The sequence below is a fragment of the Haliotis cracherodii genome, unplaced genomic scaffold (assembly GCF_022045235.1).
Source record: "Haliotis cracherodii isolate W230 unplaced genomic scaffold, xgHalCrac1.p SCAF_8, whole genome shotgun sequence".
Classification (NCBI taxonomy): domain Eukaryota; kingdom Metazoa; phylum Mollusca; class Gastropoda; order Lepetellida; family Haliotidae; genus Haliotis; species Haliotis cracherodii.
In genome coordinates, this window is record NW_027266341.1 from 27541495 (window position 1) to 27566394 (window position 24900).

A 24900-nucleotide genomic window follows, 5' to 3' on the forward strand; every position below is an offset into this window, starting at 1 on the left:
CATGTTGACATAGTGTTCCTTGTTTTGACCATTTATAAGCCAGTTATTATTTTAAGAATTAATACTTACCGTGTGTTTCAATGACCACATGTCTGGTCATTCCCTGGGGACGGTACAGGTAGGAGCGTTCTGTTTGTTTGTTTGTTTGTTTGTTTGTTTGTTGTTTAACGCCGCACCCAGCAATATTCCAGCTATATGACGGCGGTCTTTAAATAATCGAGTCTGGTCCAGACAATCCAGTGATTTACATCATGAACATCGATCCACGCAATTGGGATCGATGACATGCATCAACCAAGTCAGCGAGCTTGACCACCCGATCCCGTTAGTCGCCGTTTACGACAAGCATAGTCACCTTTTACGGCAAGCATGGGTTGTTGAAGACCCATTCTACCCCGGATCTTCACGGGTCTTGTGCTTTCTGTATATAATGGCTAATACGTCTGACGGTAGAATTTGTGTGAAACTGGTCTACCGCAGCTTCCTTAGTATTTTTGTAGTATGAGTAGGGAAAGCCCAAAGATATGCTGGTCGAAGACGTTTACTTGGTGTACCCACGAGCATGGGAAAGCATGGGTAAGCACTATAACATTAATTTGTTTGATAAACATTACTTAGAAGTTGACGGATGACAAGGTAGACACTATTTTATGGATAACAACTTCTTTAATACTGTAAAAAGCGACGTTTCGGTATAGATCATTATACCGTTGTCCAGCAACGGTATAAGGATCTATATCTATACCGAAACGTCGCTTTTTACAGTATTAAAGAAGTTGTTATCCATAAAATTGTGTCTGCCTTGTCACTACAAGATAAAGGGTCACAATTGAGAAGAATATGGGGCATGCGGTAATTAAGGCTGTCCGTATTTCTTTCGGAGTTTTCCATCGCCCACCGGCCCTCAATTTTCATTCCGACGTGAAATGATAAAAGGTTTTAGTGTCTCAATTTGCCCGCGGCTACAGAGAGGTATGCCCCGATGTGAAAACAATAATACTACTACCATTGCACACTCATAAATTACCCAGGTCAGCTTGATCCTTTATCAGCTATGTTTAATCAAAAAACATTTCCGAAGCAACGCGACTCGATCTAACGTATTTAAAGACTGGTACAAAGTTTTTAAACTGTCTTAAAACTTAAAACTAAGTTACCCAATTAGTTAAAAGTTTTTGATTGTGGTCGGAGATGAGAAACACAAAAATATGTATGATGTCATTCTACTGTTGTTACGGGGGCGGTCGGTTAGCCTAGTGGATAAAGCGTTCGCTCGTCACTCCGAAGACCCTCAGATGTACGAAACAAGATAACAATTCGGACATATTTCGGCCAAATCCAACTGTTTTGGGGAAAAGGTTCTCCAAGCGCAGATATGGAAATTGATCCTGCTATTTATATCTCAAAAGTTGCCAAAGCTTGTAAAATGCCTTAGCTACGTCACAGTTAGACAATGATTTTCAATATATTTGACTATTCATTTGATAGCGACAGCAATTATCCCAGAAGGTTATCGAGATTCACGATCGCCGAATGACAAGGGCGACGCCATGTTTGTTTGTTTACACTGAAAGTAGTCCATACTTCACCTTAATATTTACATCTCTACATTACATCTCTATCTTTACATCAGTGCCGTAGCCAGCCGGGGGCAAGGGGCGTGTGTGTGTGTGTGTGTGTGTGTGTGTGTGTGTGTGTGTGTGTGTGTGTGTGGTGGTTTAAAGAAAACATTTTTCCTTGTGAAAGTTAACTTGAATAAGAAATGAATAATCTTATTTGTCAATCCCCCCCCGTCCAAAAAAGATAACTACGGCCTTGTATATATATAAATGTAAATACATAGTGTTTATTCCTAATACAGGATATTTACCATCACCAAACACACAAGCGTGATAACCTCTTTATCATATAATGTCATACTTTAATTCTGTGCTTGAAAATAACTTTCCCTCTCTCATAAACATTACCGAAACAATGCGAGTTTTCCTGGAATGCGCGCATTAATATTTATTACATCACAGGGTAAGTGATGTGTCAATCTACAATGTAGATATCGCTTCATCTCACCCAAGCGATATCTCCTGTGGGAGCCAGTTTTTGGATGATAAATGTATGTATATAACAATTAACACAATTAACATGCTATACAAGTGTGCACTCTCCTACCCAGAGTTCCATATGCTCAGCATAGTACCTCTGCCGCAGGCCAACGCCATGTGACGATTCGTCACATCTTACATATTGCATATGTTTTTCATCCGTTTCATTTTTGACAAGTCTACACATCTAGATAAACAAATGTCATGGAATGGTTAAGTTTCATTGAAAAAATATCCTAAAACGTGAAGAACTATTTCCATTTGCATAGTTATTCTTTGTTTACATTGGTTGTACGGTCCTGGTCCTATACGTCCTGTCATCTCAACCTTAGCGCTAAGACTGTCGAAAGTCTATGTTAAGGTATGGGATTTACGACCACCTTAGCGCTAAGATCGCTTTGTACAATGGCACCCCTGTCACTTTGATGTATGAATATATAATGTCATGCACCTCACCGGCGCAGTTGTAGTAGCATATCTTTATAATTGTACAAAACAAGATGTATAGCCCCCCAAAATACTTGCATTAGGCTCATCTGTTCTAATTTTAGATTAAGCGTGTTTGTTTAAAAAAATGATCCGGTCACGTGATATGCAAATTAGCCTGTGGCAGTGGTGTTATGCTAAGTTGGAGTGTGGCAATGTGGCAATTGTACACGTGTTGACTTCTGACTATAAACTCTAACTAATGACATGGTTAAATGAATCAGGATTAGCTTTTGTTATGGGGCGTTTATGATTTTTATAACAAGTCCTTCAGCAGAGTTGAGTGTGATGCGAGATAGATCGACGTTGCTGTTGACGTTGTACGTAGCGTTGACGTTTCCGGTATTGGCGACAACCACGCCCCTCTCAGCGTTCACCGGGGCTTTAGTGTAGTCGCTGGTGTCCGTGCTGGAGCCGAAGTTGATGGCAATGAGGTACTGGGGGAAGTCGAAGGCGTGGCGTAGGTAGGAGTAGGTGTTGTTGTTGACCACGGCGGTTTTGAATAGCCCGTATCTGAAGGGTGGTTCTTCCCGTAGCTTAGCCAGGGTGCGGTACAACTTGATAGTGCTGAAGCCCTCCGCGTCCTTCTCTGTCTGAAATACACACCCGTGAAGTATATAGTGAGTGAGTGTGGTTTTACGCCGCTTTTAGCAATATTCCAGCAATATCACGGCGGGGGACACCAGAAATGGGCTTCACACATTGTACCCATGTCGGGAATCGAACCCGGGTGTTCGGCGTGACGAGTGAACGCTTTTACCACTAGGCTACCCGACCGCCCTGTGAACTATATAGAGGATAGCATCCATAGGGCCACAGATACAGGTGAAATATTTTTTTGGAAATTCTCACAGAAAATTACAATGTTTGCTTCATGGTTCGTATAAATTGTTCCATTTTGTTATTGTTTACGAAGAAGTAGTGACGTGACGTCACATTACGCATTGTCTCAACTTAATGAAGGTAACGTCATCCATTTTTCATAACGTCACATATGGGTAACACAAATTTAAGAAATAAAGTTTGCTCTGCCCTCATGTGTAGTGTAATAAAGTATAGTTTTGCCCTGAACTATTACAGTTAAAGCACGAGGATGCTTGCTAAAATTTGTCAACAAAAATTGTGTTGTTATTTAGCTCTCCACTTCCAAATGCTGACGCCATTTTGCAACAAACGACTGACATGTGTTTGACAACCACTCACTGGTCAAAATCGAGTTTGAAAACAATAAATTGTTGATCAAAATATTGGTGAGAATAGAGACGGATTCTATTTCTCTCCAACAATTTGTCAATCTTAACAAACTAGTTTGCAAGCTGTTTTCACAATGTTCATACAGACAAACTGATGTTTGTAAACATAAATCGGCAAACCTAAGTTTGTCCCGTAAAACTGCACTGATGCACACCACGAGACATCATAGTGTCCCTGGAATTACGAACTATCTATCCTTTGGGAATTATGTTCGAAACTGGAAACTTACACAGTTAATTCACGAGGGACAAATACCTCGTTCATCCTCGCAGCTGATTCGTTATTCTCTAAATATTACAAACATTGTGACACAAGTTCACAAAACTTGTAAGATGAGAAGGTTACATACGCGACTGTAATAATCTATTTAGTATCCTCTCTTTATAATAAGCTGTAGAGTTTTTGTCCTAAGTTGCATTTTGAAACCCGGCCAGAGAAAGTAACACTGACGTCGATAATGATTACATTACTCCTTTGACGTCGTTAAATATACAACGGTGTCTGTTTCACGTCATCTATGATTACATTACTATTGTGACGTCGTTAAATATACAGCGTGGTCTGTTTTACATCAGCTATGATTACATTACTTTTGTGGCGTCGTTCAATATACAACGGTGTCTGTTTCACGTCATCTATGATTACATTACTATTGTGACGTCGTTCAATATACAACGGTGCCTGCTTTACGTCAACTATTATTACATTACTATTGTGACGTCGTTCAATATACCACGGTGCCTGTTTTTCGTCTGCAATTAAATTTGCATTACATCAACAATGCTAATCGTTAACACACTTGTCTTCGTAACAATTTCTATTAACTATATTGAAGCAAATATGTAATACTACACACACGTATATCAAGTTGATCATGGAGTCAGTTATATATACGGTAGCACAGTATAACTCCAACATGTGTTTCTCTGCTGATGAACGCTACGATGATATTCAAATGCATCAAATTGTAAGCTCATCTTAGCATTATTCTAACAATATGGGGGACACCAGAAATGGGCTTCACACAGTGTACCCATGTGGGGAATCGAACCTGGGTCTTCCGCTTGACGAGCGGACACTTTAACCGCTAGGCTACCCCGCGGCCCCAAATGCATATGTCAGCCAACACATATGTAACACATTATTTACCTCCACATTGATGGTGCGGTAGTTGCTGCCAACAGGTAGCCATGATGTGGTAGAGTTGGTGAAGCCGGCCATCGTGTCGTTACTCCATTGCATCGGAGAGCGCTCAGGGTCGCGGGAATACTTCAAAAACACTGACTGGAAACAACAGTACGTATCATACAATATACTATTAAACGAGCTTCCTATATCGGATGTTTCAAGTGAAGTAATTATTGCCTGGTCCTGACCGGTTCGCCCCGATTATGTTCCTAGGTTTGACAGCATCATTCCCGTGCTCGTGTTGTCTCACCAAAGTGGTATACGCGTGAGACCTGCAACACTGCCCCCCCCCCCCCCCCCCTCCCCACGCACACACACACACATGCACGCACGCACGCACGCACACACACAGACCCATGAAGAATCCGGGTTAGAATAGGTCTTCAGCAACCCATGCTTGCCCTAAAAGGTGGATATGCTTGTCTTAAAAGGCGACTAACGGGATCGGATGGTCAGGCTTCGCTGACTTGGTTGCTGCGTGTCATCGATCCCAATTGCGTGCTTCTATGGTCATGATATCAATCACTGGATTGTCTGGTCCTGACTCGATTATTTACAGACCGCCGTCATATAGCTGGAATATTGCTGAGTGCGGCTTTAAACAACAAACCAACCTACCAACCAACCACACACACACACACACACACTCACACACCAATTTTGTCGAAAGCGACGTTAACCCCAACTCACTCTTTTTACTGTACCGGGAGTAACGCTTATGCATTTGAAACGCATGGTCCCAGATTCGTCCTAATTATGTTTATAGGTTCGTCATCATCATGCCCGTGCTCGCGGTTAAACTTCTAGGCCACAACCAAATCATTTATAACACAAAGCGTGTTTAACCAAGTTGACCGCTTGACAAGATCACAAAGCGATCTTAGCGCAAAGATCATCCTAACTCCCATACTTTAACTAAGACCGCTTTGTGGAACGGGGCACACCTTCCCTATTACGAAAGCCCTCGGCAATAATTTCATGTCCAGGGATATCCTTTTTAGACAATTTCTGAATCTCAAAAGTTTCCTGTATAATAACAATGTTCACTCAGAAATATGTAAGCATAAATATTATTGACACGTCCGTTCACCAACTGGTCTATATAAATTTCTAAATCTGCCATATGTTTAATTTCTTTAAATGAAAGCCTTGCAAATAAAATTGTTTATCGGTATTAAGCAGGTCTGGGAAAGGGCTTACCAAGGTCCAGATAAACAAGGTTCCATCATATATTCCTTACCTCGTTGTAAACCTTGCCCTGAGGGTCGACTGACTGGTTGTAGGTTATGTTCACGTCCAGCATACCGATTTCCTCGCCGTAATACGTGGTCGGAGTCCCTTTCAACGTCAGCAGCAACATGTTGAGGGCATTGACAAACTCAGGACCCTTCTTCGTCGAGACGCGCCGGTTGTCATGGTTACCAAACTAAAATCAAGACAATTAAGACAGTCTATATAATCATGAAAACTGTTATTTTTCTCAACAGTTCAAGAAATAGTAATTATAATAATTAAATTTTGATCTTCAGTTTTATACGAAATGGGGAATTCTATTTAAAACGAGTCCCGTTAGATACTGTTGTATTCACGCGGGTATTTCAAAACGTATGTCCCGGCTGTGTACGACAACTGGACAAATTCCGGTTTCAATTTCGGGATGCGATGACATGAGTGAGCCAGTGTGGTTTTAGGCGCCTTTTAGCAATATTCAAGCAGTATCACGACAGGGGACACCAGAAATAGCCTGAACACATTGTACCCATGTGTGGGAATCGAACCCGGGTCTTCGCGATGACACGAAGTCATTATCATCCTTTGTTCTGTAGCGATGCCCCATTTACTGCTTTTAACGTCAAAGTCCGTCTGTTGTGCACCGATCTGCACCGGCGCATCCAATGATAACAAACCATCGTGGTGTCCTGCATACCGCACTCCTTCATATTACATCAAGGGTAAAATAAAAAATAAAAATAAAAAGTATATTATCTCATTATAGACTCTTTCCTTCATTTGGGGATGCCTGGAGCCCCCTTAAACCCCTAGATTACACTTAACATTCTATAATGTGACATACACTGCCGTGCAAAAGAAAGTATACATTTGAAAACTGGATTTGACCAAACAAATACAAACTTTAACAAAACGTTACCAGGCTGAAAACAGTCGCTGAAACACAGGGAATTTAGGTCCAAAACACAACTGTGATACCCGTATCAAATTAATCGCCATCGAATATCCATTTTTGTTTGTTTCATTTTTGCCACCATGTTTTAAAACTCATGTATAATTTCCGTTGCCCGGAACATTCCATAAATAATATGGACGTTACCGGCCTGTCTTTGGAATGGAGGTATGCCTTGATCCGGGACATTCATCTTTGTTCTTCCAAACCGTGAATGTGATAAGTGATCTGGTCCCACATTTGTTATTTTGTGACTAGCTCGTCTTAGACTGTATAATTTACAATACACTGTATTTGTATATTCTGTTTACATTTGCTGCGTACACACTATAACTTCTCTTCGACAAGACACGCTTGCAAGTGTCAAAGCGTTTATTTATGGTTTAATTTTACAAGCATATGCTGCGTTTGAACATTTGATTGCATACACATATTCATAAATATAACATATCTCTTAAATCAAAACAATACGATTACCCTATTTACTGAATGCAAAACAGCGCTACCCCCTGATAACAGAGGTGATATACTCGGAACGTGTGCACGTATTCAACGCTAAGTGTAATTTCATGAATATTTCAATGATTTCTTCAATAATCGCGCATACCAAAATTTAATTTATAATTGTCCAATCATATTGGCCCTTATTATAAAGATAGATAAACAAGGCGTCATTTTGTTCATAATGATTAAAAAATCACAGTTGTTAACAGACTAACAAATTAATGAATAGATATTTCAGTCAAAACTGGATTTAAAACGGACACTTTGTAAAATATTCGATAAATCTCACCATGCTATCAAATAGACATAGTACTTGACAACCACCGTTTGCTATATTTATTATATAATTCACATGTGTTTTAACGTCGCGTTCAAGATTATTGCACTTACATAGCATCGTACACGTGTGTAGTATGCGTGCGTGCGTGCGTGCGTGCGTGCGTATGTGTTAGTCAGTATACTGTCATAGTGTCTGAGTGGTGTATCCATGTCGGATTCTATTCAGGGAGTCATCATTATTAAAATTAAGGTTTTATCAACATCCTTAAAGAGGCTGTACATAATGTGATGCTGCGCCCCTCATGGTTTATAATCCCACTCCCACTTATAAACAACTCCCACTCGTCGTTTATTTCATAAATATGCGACTTTACCTTGTGTTATTTCATTAATCGTCAACAAACCATGTCAACAAACAAGCCAATCTTCAAGCAATAAATGTTTTGGAATAACTCTCAGAATAACTCATTAAATCTTACAACAAAGTTGGCCCAAGCGTTTGCGGGCAGGTCCTTATATGCCTCGTCGACGATGTCGCGGATGCAGGAGCCACCACAGGCCTTGTTGATGTTGAGGAGGCCGAAGTAGAAGGGCATGTCAGCCGCAGACTTGTACCACGCAATTTTCTCAGCCGTCGTCTTTGTGTATGCCTCTACAACCATGAACCTGAGGAAGGAAATGGCACCATGGAATATACTTTAATAAGTTCCACTGGCCAGAATGACCGCAGTGCATTATTGGTTTTAGATGCTTGAGTCTCCACTATACCTTGCTGATAGTAAGTCCCATGGTACCCGACGGTATCCGTGTATGGCTGCTTACAATCACCTAGGCCTCTCGTTCAAGTTCCGGTAGCCGTCTAACACGTGTCTCTATGGCGACTATTTAACTCACATTAGCTTCTCGTTCGAGTTCTGGTACTCTTCCCACACTTGTCACTATGGCGCCTTCTTAACTCACCTAGGCTTCTCGTTCAAGTTCTGGTAGTCGTCCCACACGTGTCACTATGGCGACTATTTAACTCACCTAGGCTTCTCGTTCAAGTTCCGGTAGCCGTCCCACACGTGTCACTATGGCGGCTATTTTACTCACCTAGGCTTCTCGTTAAGTTCCGATAGCCGTCTAACACGTGTCACTATGGCGACTATTTAACTCACCTACGCTTCTCGTTCAAGTTCTGGTAGTCGTCTAACATGGATCACCATGACAGCCATGGAACTCACCTACGCTTCTCGTCCAAGTTCTCGTACTCGTCCAACACGTCTCTCCAGCCAGCCAACACTTTGTACATGTCATCCATCAAGTTCTGCGTGTAGGGGTGCGTGAGGTAGTCGTATTGTGTCTTGGAAACAACATCATAGTAATGTTAGGTTAATCAGTACTGTCGTCTTTTCCTTTCGGACGAATGACAAGTACATTTAAAACAAACTCAATATTATTAATAAGAAATAAACGTCTCGATATAAGAGCATAAAAACGACAATCATCCTTATAGGGTCGAAGCGTGTCTCCAGTGTAGAAAACTCTGACGATCAGCCTTACTTACAGCGCTCTTCCAAGATCTAGGTATGTCTGTAGATGCTAAATTCATATGGTTTAAGTCTGTCTGTAGAGACTAAACTTACAGGGTCTAAGTGTGTTTGTGGAGAAGCACTTACATGATCTAAGTGTATGTAAAGACTACACTTACAGGGTCTAAATCAGTCCTGTTGCTCTTGGGTTCGTTCCAGGAGGTATTGGTCACCTCAAACAAGTAAGGCAGGGCGTCTATCCTAAACCCATCCACGCCCCGTTCCAGCCAGAAGCGCAAGGCATTCTACAAACACAGATAATAATAATAATAATAATAATAATAATAATAATAATAATAATAATAATAATAAGCATCGGTCTAAGGGACAGACCATTTGATATTCCAGCTGAGGTGGGTGGGGCCTTGGCCTGGGCGTGCCACCCCCGCACCCCAAAAACAACACGGAGGGGGCACGGGTGGCCCAGTCGTCTAAGGAGCCGCGATTCGCTGTGCAGAGTTGCGTCCCTTGGGCTAGCCAGAAACCTATGATTGTGGGTTCGAATCCCGGTTCGCCCCGATTATGTTGCTAGGTTTGTCAGCACCATACCCGTGATCATGGGTTTCTGTGGTAAATGTCTGAGACCTGCATCACTTCGGGCTTTCCTCCCACATTAAGCTGACACGCCGCGATATAACTGGAATACTGTTAAAAGCGGCTTTAAACCCTACTCACCCACCTACAACACGGAAGTCGCCTGAGCCGATTATATCTAACATGAACGGGTCTACCACCTACCTGCATTTCTTCAACAAGGGCCGGGTTTCTGTAATTGAGGTCGGGCTGCTCCTTCAGGAAGGCGTGGTAGTAATATTGTTTCCTCTCTTCATTCCACTCCCAGGCGGAGTTCTTGAAGACAGAGAGCTGAAAGTGGGGAAGTACGGGGTCACGAGCAAACTAAATTTTTGTAAGTACACAGAGGGGGGTGTGTGTGGGGGGGGGGGGGGGGGGTATGTACATGAAATAACTTAACTGAACCTGGGGAAATGCGGGGTCATGAGGCAACTGGAAGAGGGAAATATAGGTAGATGAGATAACTTAAGGAAAGGAAATACGGGTTCATGTATAACTGAAAATGGGGAAATAAATGGTCAGGAGATAACTGAAAGTGGGGAAATAAGGGTCAGGAAATAACTGAAAGAAGGGAAATAAGGGATCATGAGATAACTTGAAAGTGGGAAATAAATGGTCATGAGATTACTGTAAGTGGGGAACTAAGGGGTCATGAGATAACTTGAAAGTGGGAAATAAATGGTCATGAGATAACCGAAAGTGGGGAAATAAATGGTCATGAGATAACTGAAAGTGGTAAATAAATGGTCATGAGATAAGTGAAAGTGGGGAAATAAGGAGTTATGAGATAACTGAAAGTTGGGAATTAATAGATGCTGGGAGAACTGGAGGCTCACTTTCACATAAACACCACCAACCAGTTTCCCACTCACCCAGTTATTTGGCGGCGAGTGTGTTCCATTGGGACCCGCTATCCCGTCCCTCCAGACGTAGTAGTCTTTATAACGTGGGGTCCTCTTCACGCTCTCGTTGAACCACATATGGAGGTTGCTAGAGTGGTTGGGGACGAAGTCTAAGATCACCTTCAGACCTGAAGTAAACAAATTAACAAACTGGATCCCGACTACAAAACGCTCCTGTGTGTTCACGTGTCATACAACAAATCACTCTTCAGTTTAAATGAAATCTATCCGCTTTTAAAGTTTATTAGTAAACAAAGTCAGAATATAAAATAATGGAGCAAAGGTACAATACTGGCCACAATTTGTACAAAGGTAAAGGATACCTTCTATCGACCCGCTTGTCTCGAACCGAAAATAACTCCTATCGACCGCTAGTCTCGAACAGAAGATAACTCCTAACGACCTACTTGTCTCGAACCGAAAATAACTCCTATCGACCAGCTTGTCTCGAACTGAAAATAACTCCTATCGACCCGCTTGTCTCGAACCGAAAAAACTCCTATCGACCCGCCAGTCTCGAACAGAAAAAAAATCATAATGTATTCCTGATGGTCCTGTATTAAATACAACGTAGTCTTTAAAATCCGCAAACCGACCTTCTAAAATGATTGCTGACGATGTAACTGGTTAAGGATAAACTATTTAATATAACGATTGCATTGTATTGTACATCGTTAAACTCAACCCACTCACTTCTTTCATTCTCAAGTCGTCATTGTTCATATATTCTTAATAATTTACAGCCAGTGCCTCCTTTAAATGCAGTGAACCCTCGTTAATCCGGACTGAAATAGTTCCGATTAAGAAAAGACAATACAAGATATAACTAGGGCTCATTTCGCCCACAGGACATGCGTAAATTAAGAAATGAACGAAATTGTAATGGACGTTGCCAGATGTGTTCAGATGACTGAGAACTACAGACTTTGGTCATTTCAACAATACGTATGTCTTCGCCTAATAACACTAAATACAGTCAAACACCGTTGTCACGAACATATATGTGTTGAACTTATGGTTATATGGTTGTATCGAACCTCGGATAACTCAAATTATTTCAACTTCGACACAATGGAGTTTGACTATATATGTCAGGTTGAAATGTGTTCAAAGGCTGCTTTGAGAGGTTTTCAGGAAGCATGCGATAAACATATAAACATGAGCAGGTCCATGGCCCGATTTTTCTATGGAAAAATTGGCCTTTTACTCTTACTTTAGTTACTGTTATATACGTGATCACACCAGAAGTGCAAAAAGTGTTCGAAAGCAAAAAGGCGCCCTTCTGTCAACCAATGTTGATCAACATTCTACTTGTGATATATTTGTTTATAAAAAAGAAATCGGTGGAAAAAGGTTCGCCCTTCAACGGTGTAGTCTAGTGGCCGAAAGCCCGGGTTCGATTTCCCACATGGGTACAATGTGTGGAGCCTACATGTATTTCTAGTGTCCCCTGCCGTGATATTGCTGGAATATTGCTAAAAGCGGCGTAAAACCATACTCACTCATTCCGCATGCATTTAAAACTCTGGAACTTATTGTGAAAAATGTTTGAATTTTTTTACTTTTATTGTTGCGTTTTTTGTTTGCTTGTTTAAGGTCATTTGATATCTTATTTATATGCCACCGTAATTTAATGGAGGCTGCTTCCAGTCTAATGGTCAAACTTTTCAAGATATGGTCTGCTGGTGACTCGGCATGGCACAGTGAGTTACTATAGGCGAAAGTATACTACTCAAATGAAGTTAAGGATCACCTGATTCTTCCATATTACAATAGTTAAGCTCTCATGCCATGACAGATTAACATTACCAATATGAAAGAATCGGGTGATCATCAACTTCTTTTGAGTAGTTTATGTTACAAGCTGGCACATGAAGTCTACCTCTCTTGTGTGCCTCTTCTGTGAGATTTGCCATGTCGGTGAGATTGCCGAAGATGGGGGAGACGTTGGTGAAGTTGCTGATGTCGTAGCCGAAGTCTTTCATGGGAGATTCATAGACAGGGCTGATCCAGATGGCCTTGACATTGAGATAAGTGAAATGGTCCAGCTTGCTGATGATGCCTACAATGTAGAGCAAAGAACATAACTAACAGCAATGTCACCCAGCAACGACACAGGATCCAAGGGGCGGTCGGGTAGCCTTGTGGTTAATGCGGTCGCTCGTCACGCCCAGGACCTCGGTTCAATTCCCGACATGGGTACAATGTGTGAAGCCCATTTCTGGTGTCCCCCGCCGTGAATTTGCTGGAATATTGCTAAAAGCGGCGTAAAACCAAACTCGCCCACTCACAGGATCCAAGCATGGTACTACAGGGTGTCGTGATGAAACTGGAATTGCACCCTGTCTCGGGGCGTCATTGGGCGACGAAGACGTCTTTGAGCAATGCAATTTGAGCTTACTATTGAATTATAGGTTTTGGTCCATTTCGGACTTTCCCCGGTTTGTTTTTCTGTTCAGGATACCGATACATTCTTCGGTCATATTGTTCGTTGCTTATTTAACTCCGCACGAAGCAATATTCAGACTATCTTTAAATAATCCAGTTTGAACCTAACAATCCAGTGATTGACACTATGGGTATCGTTCTACGCATTTCGGACACGATGACATGCAAGCCTGACCGATCCCGTTAGTCGCCCATTACGACAAGCATGGGTTGATGAAGACCAATTCTGACCCAGATCTTCACGGTCGCATGGTTATGTAATGTAATACCGAACGTATTTATTTTTCTCTATTGACGGTAATTGGCATCGGCCATTGAGAGAAATGACATGCTATGTTGATTGCTAATCTGATTATTGAATATAATAGGCTTTGTCTATTATCAGATTTTTTTGTCTGCTTATTGAAGCCAATAGGCTTTGTCTAGCTATTGGAAACACCTTGCAACATGACTGTGTTACTTTCACGATTAAAGTAATAATTACAAGAGTATATGGTGACAGTTTATTGTCTGGGGAAACAGCAGGTATCGACGTGACCTAACTCTGTTCAGCCCTGGTCCTGGCACATTACGAATGTGTTGAATGGTGCTCACTCAGTCACATTTATTTTATTATTAATGTGACAGTTTCTCGAAAGTAACTGTTCGGGTTGAGCTGCAGTGATGTTAGTGGTTTAAACAAAACTCGATATTTAACAGGTGAGCACTTGCCTTACCTTTGCATGTGTTTGTAATGGGTGCGCACCTTTTCGCCAACACCAGGTGTCATCACTATTTGTTAGTGATTCATAAACATACGCTTATGATATACTTCTATGTGAAATCAAATCGTACTATGGACAATGGTTTTCCTTTGCATGCATATAATCCTGGAAACGTCCCTACCCCCAACCCCCTGATGTGACAGTCAGTTGTGAACGATGGCAGTATGGGTGGTAACAATAAAGACGTTTTCTGTGAGAAACCCCATTCTAGAAGATCGACACCCAGTCTCCACCACCATACCTTCATGTCACAATGTTAATAATTTTGTTTGTAAAATGTGGGGATAATTCCATTATAGCCAAATAGGGCAGCTGTTATTCGTGCGACTGTTAACGGGTTATCTACGGTTCGCACTGACCCAGCCTACATACTAATGCTTGGGGTCTGGACAATTCAGATCAAAACCTCTTTCGTCCCGAGACTGCTCTGTAGAAGGTGGACCACGTGTGACAATCGACATGACAGATAGACTGTGGGCTTGGAGCGTACCGGTGTTGTGTTTGTGAGTCGTGTTTATCAGCGACTGTGTGCAAACAAATGAAGAGTTCAGTACTGGGTCACGAGGTCCGTTACATATGTACACTCTTCATCGAATATTACTAAAATCAATAAAAAGTTTGTTTGTTTGTTGTTTAACGCCGTACTCAGCAATATCCTCGCAAATGGGATACGATAACATACATCAATCAACTGATCGATCCTGACCACCCGAGCCTGTTAGTCGCCCCTACGACAAGCATGAGTTGCTGAAGACCGAGTCTAACCCGGATTTTCACGATGGGCATGATTATGTAATATCGGACTTATTTATGTGTTTAACAACAACGCCTAAAACGAAAGTTCCTTGATGTGTATTTTGGTCAATGTTTTGTCAATAAACGTTTACTTTGGTTATGTCCCACGCCATGTCTGTAACGTATGTATGGTAACGGATGTGTGGTAACGTCTGTATGGTAACATATGTGTGGTTACGTCTGTGTGGTAACGTCTGTGTGGTTACGTCTGTGTGGTAACGTCTGTATAGTAACGTCTGTGTGGTATTGTCTGTGTGGTAACGTCTTTATGGTAAAGTACGTCTGTGTGGTAATGGCTTTATGGTAACGTCTATATGGTAATGTCTGTATGGTAACGTCTTTGTGGTAACGTCTGTATGGTATTGTCTGTATAGTAACGTCTGTGTGGTAACGTCTGTATGGTAACGTCTGTGTGGTAACGTCTGTATGGTAATGTCTGTATAGTAACGTCTGTGTGGTAACGTCTGTATGGTATTGTCTGTATAGTAACGTCTTGATGGTAACGCACGTCTGTGTGGTAATGGCTCTATGGTAACGTCTGTGTGGAAACGGTTGTATGGTAATGTCTGTATAGTAACGTCTTTATGGTAACGTCTGTATGGTAATGTCTGTATGGTAACGTCTTTGTGGTAACATATGTGTGGTAACATCTGTATGATAACGTCTGTATCGTAACGTCTTAGTGGTAACGTGTGTGAGGTAACACCTGTATGGTAACGTAAGTATGGTAACGTCTGCCTGGTAACGTCTGTATGGTAACATCTCTTTGGGTTACACTTCCACGCGTTAGCACCTGAACTCCTGTGAGTATATTAACATATTTCCAAAATATGGCGTTTTACGAAAGATGCCAGGTGTATGCTTTGAAACAAAAATTCTTTGAAGCCTATGTAATAACTAACAGTGATATATATCAAGCCAGTACTGTAAAATACGAACGTGATAGCAAAAGACATCCGCCCATTACTACATCAAAGAGGCTATATCTTACTGGTGTTATCAGAGCTATGTAATCAAAGGTCAAGGTCACCTCTGCACACGGGGTAGTGTTATCCAAAGTTTTTCATGATAACCTTTTTTCAAGATAACCTTTCTGCGAAGCATAGAAACATGTAAACATATTTACCTGTACATTGTTTATACCTTTTTATCCCCCCGACATATAAGAGAAGCTATCAGTATGTCCGTCTGTCCGTCTGTCTGTTCGTCTGTCCGTCTGTAATCATTGTTTGTCCGGAGCATATTTCCTAAACCGTACAACCTAGCTTCACAAAACTTGGTACACTTACCAATCAGGCTCAGTAGAAGTGCCTTTTGCCATTTAGAGAGTTTAGAATTTTATATTTTTGTCGTTTCCATGGAAATATTATGAACTTAGGAAATTTGAGGGTACTGATCTAGTTCGGAGCATATCTCCCGAACCATAAAACTTAGCTTCTCAAACGTTTTTACACCTATCAAGCAGGTTATGTAGTGGTGCCTTTGCTTTAAACAGATTTTTTCCTTTTTTTCTTTTTTCAATTTAAATTGAAAATTGATGAACTTAGGGTAATGTCCTCGTCTGGAGCATATCTTCTAAACCATGCGACAGAGATTCACCAAACTTTATGCACATATCAATCATGTTCACTAGTAGTGTAGTTTGTTATTTATAGATTTTAATCTTTTTAATTTGTAGCCCCTGACATATAATATAATACTATATATGATGTGAGCTACATAACCTAGTACATTCTCTTTATGCCTTTATGCCTTTGTGTCATCAGGCTACTACAGAGCTATTCATATGCAAATCTGCAAAGTTATTGTTATTACAATTTCATGAGATCATCAGAAAGTGAGCTACATGAACAAATATTTAATAACCTTCATCATATTTCTGGTTTGGGCATCAAGGAAAAAGATTTCCTTGCCAATCTAAATACATTTGAAGGTACACACAGTTTACCGACATGCCACGTCGGGGGGATATGTCATCTTCGGATAACTCTTGTTAATTTAATCTCCCGTTGAAATAGGCCATGAATGTTGTATTTGATTTCTACTGAAACTGTGTATAGGATATGGATGTGCTTTTACCTCTGATGTCACCGATCCCGTCGTTGTTAGAGTCCATGAAGGAACGAGGGTAGATCTGATAGATTATCGTCGTCTGCCACCACTCCATGTCCGGCGGCATGCGCCCCCTCACCGCCGTCGACAGAAGGGCTACGCACACGGCAGCGGCGACACATCCCGCCGTCAGCAGTAACACTAAGCACTGACATTTGACGGTACTACAGAAGTGCTGGGACTTGTCCTTCGTCATGGCGGTCATGGCACCGGATGCAAGCTGGGGCTGAAGATGAAAGGATGCATGTACTACCCGGCAACGTTGTGTTCAGCGATAATAACAATGTTATAGGGTGTGCAAGGTGATGACGGCGATTTATATACTTATGTCACGTGGTTAAGGCTCCTGAGTCCGTATAGAAGCCCTGCCCGAAATCCTCAAGTGCAGATCTAGAAACGTAGTTTCACGATAATTTATCTATCATTACTCCGACAAGGACAACTTGATACCCGCATGTCCTTAGACGTTCCATATACATTAACCCAACAATGACACCCTGGTGCTAACGTTCAATCTCACATTCATATAAATCACCGTCAGTTTATACCTTGCAAACAACTTTCAAGCTCGGTTCAAACTGCGTCGGGGCTAAAACAGAATGATACTGTTCTACGGCTGTACGCGCGATAACAGATGACCTCTCGACACTTACCTACCAAGTTGTGATGTAGACATGACATATAAATGCCCGGATGGAATGCCAAGCTCTCCTAGTCGGGTAGGATTGTGTTGAGGGGAGGGCAGCGCGTACCGTAGGTACCCGTATAAGAGGGAAGGTTCATATGGTGAGTGAGTGAGCGAGCGAGCGTGCGTGCGTGCGTGCGTGCGTGCGTGCGTACGTGCGTACGTGAGTGAGTGAGTGCGTGCGTGCGTGCGTGCGTGCGTGCGTGCGTGCGTGCGTGCGTGAATGAGTGAGTGAGTGAGTGAGTTTCAATTCAATCTACATAAATTTAATCATATCCATGCGTATATGATTGATGTGGGAGGACAGGTCTTTGACGTTTACCGCTTTAGTGCTGATAAACCTAGGAACGTAAGCATAACAAACAGAGATTCGAACCGCATACCTATGGGACGACAGCGACAAATGAGCCATCCGTGCTCCCTTAAGTGAGTGATTACGGTTTACGCCGTTTTTTTTAGAAATGTTCCAGCAATATCACGGCGGGGAAAACTAGAAATGACCATCACACATTGTACCCATATGGGGAATCAAACTCGGGAATTCGGCGCGAATAGCAAACGCTTTAACAACTTGGCTACTCCACCGGAATAGGGACGTGCATGCAGGCAAAACTATGGACAGTGAACAAAGAAATATGACTTGCTGACAAGAGGAATATGGACGTACATTCAAGCATAACCATGGACAAAAAATTGGACATTCTTGTTTCCGTAAAGAACATATAAGGGTCCTAGCTTGTGGAGTATGCTTAGTCCAAGCTGGTATAGCATGCGTGGTCCAAGGTAGTATCTCATGCTTGACTCCAGCTAGTATCTAAAGCTTTGTCCTAACTGGTATCTCAATCTAGGTCCCAGCTATTACCCCATGGTTGGTCCAAGCTAGTATCTCATGCTTGACCCCAGCTCGTATCTCATGCTTGACCACAGCTAGTATCTCATGCTTGACCCCTGCTAGTATCTCAAGCTTGACCCCAGCTCGTATCTCATGCTTGACCTCAGCTAGTATCTCATGCTTGACCCCAGCTAGTATCTCATGCTTGACCCCAGCTAGTATCTCATGCTTGACCTCAGCTAGTATCTCATGCTTGACCCCAGCTCGAATCTCATGCTTAACCCAAGCACGAATCTCATGCTTGACCCCAGCTCGAAACTCATGCTCGGTCACAGCTAGTATCTCATGCTTGACCCCAGCTAGTATATCATGCTTGACCCCAGCTAGTATCTCATGCTTGACCCCAGCTCGAATCTCATGCTTGACCCAAGCACGAATCTCATGCTTGACCCCAGCTCGAAACTCATGCTCGGTCACAGTTAGTATCTCATGCTTGACCCCAGCTAGTATATCAAGCTTGGTCCCAGCTAGTATGTCATGCTTGGTTCCAGCTAGTATCTAATTCTTGGTCCTGGTTAGTATAGCAAGGTTGGTCCCAGCTGGTATAGCATGCACGGTACCAGCTATTACCTCATGCTTGGTCCCAGCTAGTATCTCATGCTTGGTCCCAGCTATCACCCAATGCTCAGTCCCAGCTACTAGCTCAATCGTGGTCCCAGCTATTATCTCAGGCTTGGTCCCAAACAGTATTTCATGGTTGCTCTCAGCTATCATCTCAAGCTTGGTCCAAGCTAATATCTCAAGCTTGGTCCCAGCTAGTATCTCAACTTTGATCCCAGCAATTATCTCATGCTTGGTTCCAGTTTTTATCTCAAGCTTGGACCCAGCTACTAACTCAAACTAGGTCCCAGCTGTCATCTCATGCTTGGTTCCAGTTTTTATAGCATGATTGGTCCCAGCTATTATCTCAAGCTTGGACCCAGCTACTAACTCACACTTGGTCCCAGCTAGTATCTCAAGCTTGGTCCCAGCAATTATCGCATGCTTGGTCCCAGCTAGTATCTCATGCTTGACCCAAGCCAGTATCTCAAACTTGGTCCCAGCTACTATCTCATTCTGGTTCCCAGCTATTACCTCATGCTTGGTCCCAGCCAGTATCTCATGCTTGGTCCGAGCTAGTATCTCATGCTTGGTCCCAGCTACTATCTCATGCTTGACTCAAGCTATTATCTCAAAATTGGCCCAAGCTAGTATCTCATGCTTGGTCCCAGCTATTACCTCATGCTTGGTCCCAGCTAGTATCTCATGCTTGGTCCCAGCTACTATCTCATGCTTGACCCAAGCTATTACCTCATGCTTGGTCCCAGCTAGTATCTCATGCTTGGTCCCAGCTACTATCTCATGCTTGACCCAAGCTATTATCTCAAACTTGGTCCCAGCTAGTATCTCAAGCTTGGTCCCAGCAATTATCGCATGCTTGGTCCCAGCTAGTATCTCATGCTTGACCAAAGCCAGTATCTCAAACTTGGTCCCAGCTAGTATCTCATTCTGGTTCCCAGCTATTACCTCATGCTTGGTCCCAGTCAGTATCGCATGCTTGGTCCCAGCTAGTATCTCATTCTGGTTCCCAGCTATTACCTCATGCTTGGTCCCAGTCAGTATCGCATGCTTGGTCCCAGCTAGTATCTCATTCTGGTTCCCAGCTATTACCTCATGCTTGGTCCCAGCCAGTATCGCATGCTTGGTCCCAGCTACTATCTCATGCTTGACCCAAACTATTATCTCAAAATTGGCCCAAGCTAGTATCTCATGCTTGGTCCCAGCCATTACCTCATGCTTGGTCCCAGCTATTACCTCATGCTTGGTCCCAGTTAGTATCTCATGCTTGGTCCCAGCTACTATCTCATGCTTGACCCAAGCTATTATCTCAAACTTGGTCCCAGCTAGTATCTCAAGCTTGGTCCCAGCAATTATCGCATGCTTGGTCCCAGCTAGTATCTCATGCTTGACCAAAGCCAGTATCTCAAACTTGGTCCCAGCTAGTATCTCATTCTGGTTCCCAGCTATTACCTCATGCTTGGTCCCAGTCAGTATCGCATGCTTGGTCCCAGCTAGTATCTCATTCTGGTTCCCAGCTATTACCTCATGCTTGGTCCCAGCTAGTATCTCATGCTTGGTCCCAGCTACTATCTCATGCTTGACCCAAACTATTATCTCAAAATTGGCCCAAGCTAGTATCTCATGCTTGGTCCCAGCTATTATCTCATGCTTGGTCCAAGCTGTTACCTCACGCTTGGTCCCAGCTAGTATCTCATGCTTGGTCCCAGCTACTATTTCATGTTTGACCCAAGCTATTATCTCAAACTTGGCCCAAGCTAGTATCTCACGCTTGGTCCCAGCTATTATTTCATGTTTGGTCCGAGGTTTTACCCCATGCTTGGTCCCAGCTATTATCTCATGCCTGGTCCCAGCTATTATCTCATGCTCATCTCAAGCTTGGTTCCAGCTACTAGTAGTAGCTCAAGCTTGGCCCCAGCTAATATGTCATGCTTGGCCCCAGCCTAGTATCGCATGCTTGATCCCAGCTGATCTCTCAAACTTGGTCACAGCGAGTATCTCATGCTTGGTCCTAACTATTTTCCCAGGGATGGCCCCAGCTATTATCTCATGCTTGATCCCAGCTATTATCTCATGCTTGACCCCAGCTAGTATCTCATGCTTGACCCCAGCTAGTATCTCACGCTTGGTCCCAGCTATTACCTCATGCTTGATCCCAGCTAGTATCTCAAGCTTGGTAACAGCCAGTATCTCAAACTTGGTCCCAGCCAGTATCTCATTCTTGGTCCCAGCTAGTATCTTAAGCTTGCTCCCAGCTATTATCTCATGCTTGGTCCCAGCTAGAAGCCCAAACTAATTAAAATAGAGACGGGGTGGTACTGATTGCGCGACATCATAGACCCTGATGACGTGGGACGGTGCTCCAGCTCTCAATCACAGTTTTTCCTATATTTCCAAAACTCATCATAAAACCAGACACTCGCTCACTTAATTTACCTTTCAGAAGTTGGAGAAGACAGAAAAAAACATATGTGGGTAGCAGTCTTAAACATTAACATATATATTATTTTCTTTCACGTAGTTAAGACATTTTTTATTAGACAACAGAAAAAACACACGTCATAATCGGACAAATTCAGCTGAGAAATAATTAACTAAACAAAGATGTTTCAAACACGAAAAGAAAATGTCAGTAAGATTACTTCTAGACAGCTAGGGGTAATCGTTTAGGTAAATGCCGTAAAAAAGAAATCTGTCATTTTTTTCAAGTGGAAGAGGAAATTAAAGTAACTCAGTTGAAAAAACAGATGTTGATATAATAGCTTGTTTCTAGGTTACCGGATCTGCAAAAATGAGATATCAGACCGAGGCACCAGGAACTTACTACAGTAATGCACATTGCTAAGTGCTATTTGCTTGATGAACCCGCGTAGTCCTCGCTGTAATCCTATGTCACAACAGCCGCGAGTCCCTTATTAGCTACAAGGACACTGATATTGTCTCCGGCAAGCAGCTCACAACCCCTATCCTTAAATCATCCGCGTTGTGCTCCATTCGGTTATTGGTTTTGCGGTAGCCGTGCACCAATATGGCATTACGTGTGCGGTTTCCTCGTCTGCTCTGGGCGTGTCTCTGTGTTTCTCCCCTCGACTTGGTGACTGTTGCTACTACATTTAATACTGTCAATTCTTCTTAAAACGGAAAGGATTTTATTCTAGAAAATCGCGTGAGGTTGGTTTTTACCTGTGTTTCAATAATGCCACGGCGTGTCAGCCCCTTGTGGAGTGAGTGAGTTGGGTTTAACGCCGCTTTTAACAACTTCCAGTTATATGTGGTAGGAAACTTAATGTGAGAGGAAAGCCCGAAGTGGTGCAGGGCTCGGACGGTTACCAATTTGGTGAAACATATGACCACGGGTATAGTGCTGACAAACCTTGAAACATAATCGGGATGAACCAGAATTCGAACCCCCAGCCATAGGTTTCTGGCGTGCCCTAGAGACGCAACTCTGCACAGCAAATTGCGACGCCTTAGACGACTGGGCCCCCCTGCGCCTGCTCCCGATTGAGGAAGGGAGGCAGATCATATTTGCTACTGTGGTGTAATAAAATAGGGCGGCGAGGACAGACAAAACTCGGGGACTAAAATTGGATTCGAACCCATTGTGCAGTCAAGGGACGCAATTTGCACGGATAATTGCTGCACCTTGGGCCTCCATGACATATAGATCTGTTCAGTAAAATGCTTCACATCAGCGAAGCTATCAACCTACTAGTAGTTTCATTATCTGTGGGGCACATACCTGATCTCACATCCACTCAGGATTCCCCTTAGTGCTTCCCGTATATGTCGGATTTATAGGTCTTTCAGTCAGACTCCACTCATTTTCGAAGCATGTGGAACGCTCAAAACGTGACAGCAGAGAGGTAGTACTCGTCTGGGTGGGAAGACACATATACCTGAGAACATGGGCGGTGGCTTGTAGAATAGTTCAAGGTATTATGTCAGAGTAGAAGGCTGGACCACCTACCTCCTATCACCGTAACGGGTGAACACTGTAAGCACTGGACCACCCACCTCCCTCACTGTAACAAGTGAATGCAGTAAACCACCAACCCCCTCCCCTCAGCGTAACGAGTGAAAGCTGTAACAACTAAACCACCCACCCACACTCACTGTAACGATTGAGCGCTGTAAACAATTAGACCACCCCCACATACTCACCCTAACGAGTGAACGCTGTCAACAACTAGACCACCCACACTCACCGTAAAGAGCGAAAACTGTAACCACTATACCACCCACCTCCCCTCATCATAACGAGTGAACGATGTAACCACTAGAACACCCACCTCCCCTCAACGTAACTAGTGAACGCCGTAACCACTAGAACACCCACCTCCCTCACCGGAACTAGTAAGCGCTGTAACCACGAGAAGACCCACCTCCCTGACCGGAACGAGTGAACGATGTCACCACTAGAACACCCACCTCCCTCACCGGAACGAGTAAACGATGTCACCACTAGAACACCCACCTCCCTCACCGGAACGAGTAAACGATGTCACCACTAGAACACCCACCTCCCTCACCGGAACGAGTGAACACTGTAACCACTAGAACACCCACCTCCCTCACCGGAACGAGTAAACGCTGTAACCACTAGAACACCCACCTCCCTCACCGGAACTAGTGAGCCCTGTAACCACTAGAACAGCCACCTCCCTCACCGGAACGAGTGAGCGCTTTAACTACTAGAAGACCCACCTCCCTCACCGGAACGAGTAAACGCTGTAACCACTAGAACACCCACCTCCCTCACCGGAACTAGTGAACGCCATAACCACTAGAACACCCACCTCCCTCACCGGAACTAGTAAACGCTGTAACCACTAGAACACCCACCTCCCTCACCGGAAATAGTGAGCGCCGTAACCACTAGAACACCCACCTCCGTCACGGTGACGATTGAGCGCTGTAAACACTAGAACACCCACCTCCGTCACCGGAACTAGTAAACGCTGTAACCACTAGAACACCCACCTCCCTCACCGGAACTAGTGAGCGCCGTAACCACTAGAACACCCACCTCCGTCACGGTGACGATTGAGCGCTGTAAACACTAGAACACCCACCTCCCTCACCGGAACTAGTGAGCGCCGTAACCACTAGAACACCCACCTCCCTCACCGGAACTAGTGAGCGCCGTAACCACTAGAACACCTACCTCCGTCACGGTGACGAGTAAACGATGTAAGCACTAGAACACCCACCTCCCTCACCGGAACTAGTGAGCGCCGTAACCACTAGAACACCCACCTCCCTCACGGTGACGATTGAGCGCTGTAAACACTAGAACACCCACCTCCCTCACCGGAACTAGTGAGCGACGTAACCACTAGAACACCCACCTCCCTCACCGGAACTAGTGAGCGCCGTAACCACTAGAACACCTACCTCCGTCACGGTGACGAGTAAACGATGTAAGCACTAGAACACCCACCTCCCTCACCGGAACGATCGAGCGCTGTAAGCACTAGAACACCCACCTCCGTCACGGTGACGATTGAGCGCTGTAAACACAAGAACACCCAACTCTCTCACCGGAACGAGTGAGCGCTGTAAGCACTAGAACACCCACCTCCCTCACCGGAACGAGTGAGCGCTG

At 43.4% G+C, this 24900-nt stretch overlaps 2 protein-coding genes across 2 annotated transcripts; both read right to left on the reverse strand.

Annotated features, from left to right (window-relative positions):
- Positions 1–1859: 1859 nt before the first annotated feature.
- Positions 1860–17778, reverse strand: LOC139449795 (probable maltase). Its single transcript, XM_071231326.1, has 11 exons — positions 17706–17778; positions 17125–17383; positions 12921–13100; positions 11009–11166; positions 10302–10427; positions 9683–9808; positions 9216–9334; positions 8472–8658; positions 6268–6453; positions 4989–5123; positions 1860–3178 (listed from the first exon to the last, which is right to left on the reverse strand). The coding sequence occupies exons 2-11, from the start codon at positions 17360–17362 to the stop codon at positions 2822–2824; spliced, it is 1812 nt and encodes a 603-aa protein (XP_071087427.1). The 5' UTR covers positions 17363–17383; positions 17706–17778; the 3' UTR covers positions 1860–2821.
- Positions 17779–18686: 908 nt separating this feature from the next.
- LOC139450894 (armadillo repeat-containing X-linked protein 4-like) lies at positions 18687–24073 on the reverse strand. Its single transcript, XM_071232723.1, has 5 exons — positions 24046–24073; positions 21274–21571; positions 19953–21135; positions 19295–19574; positions 18687–19177 (listed from the first exon to the last, which is right to left on the reverse strand). The coding sequence occupies exons 1-5, from the start codon at positions 24071–24073 to the stop codon at positions 18687–18689; spliced, it is 2280 nt and encodes a 759-aa protein (XP_071088824.1).
- Positions 24074–24900: the final 827 nt, after the last annotated feature.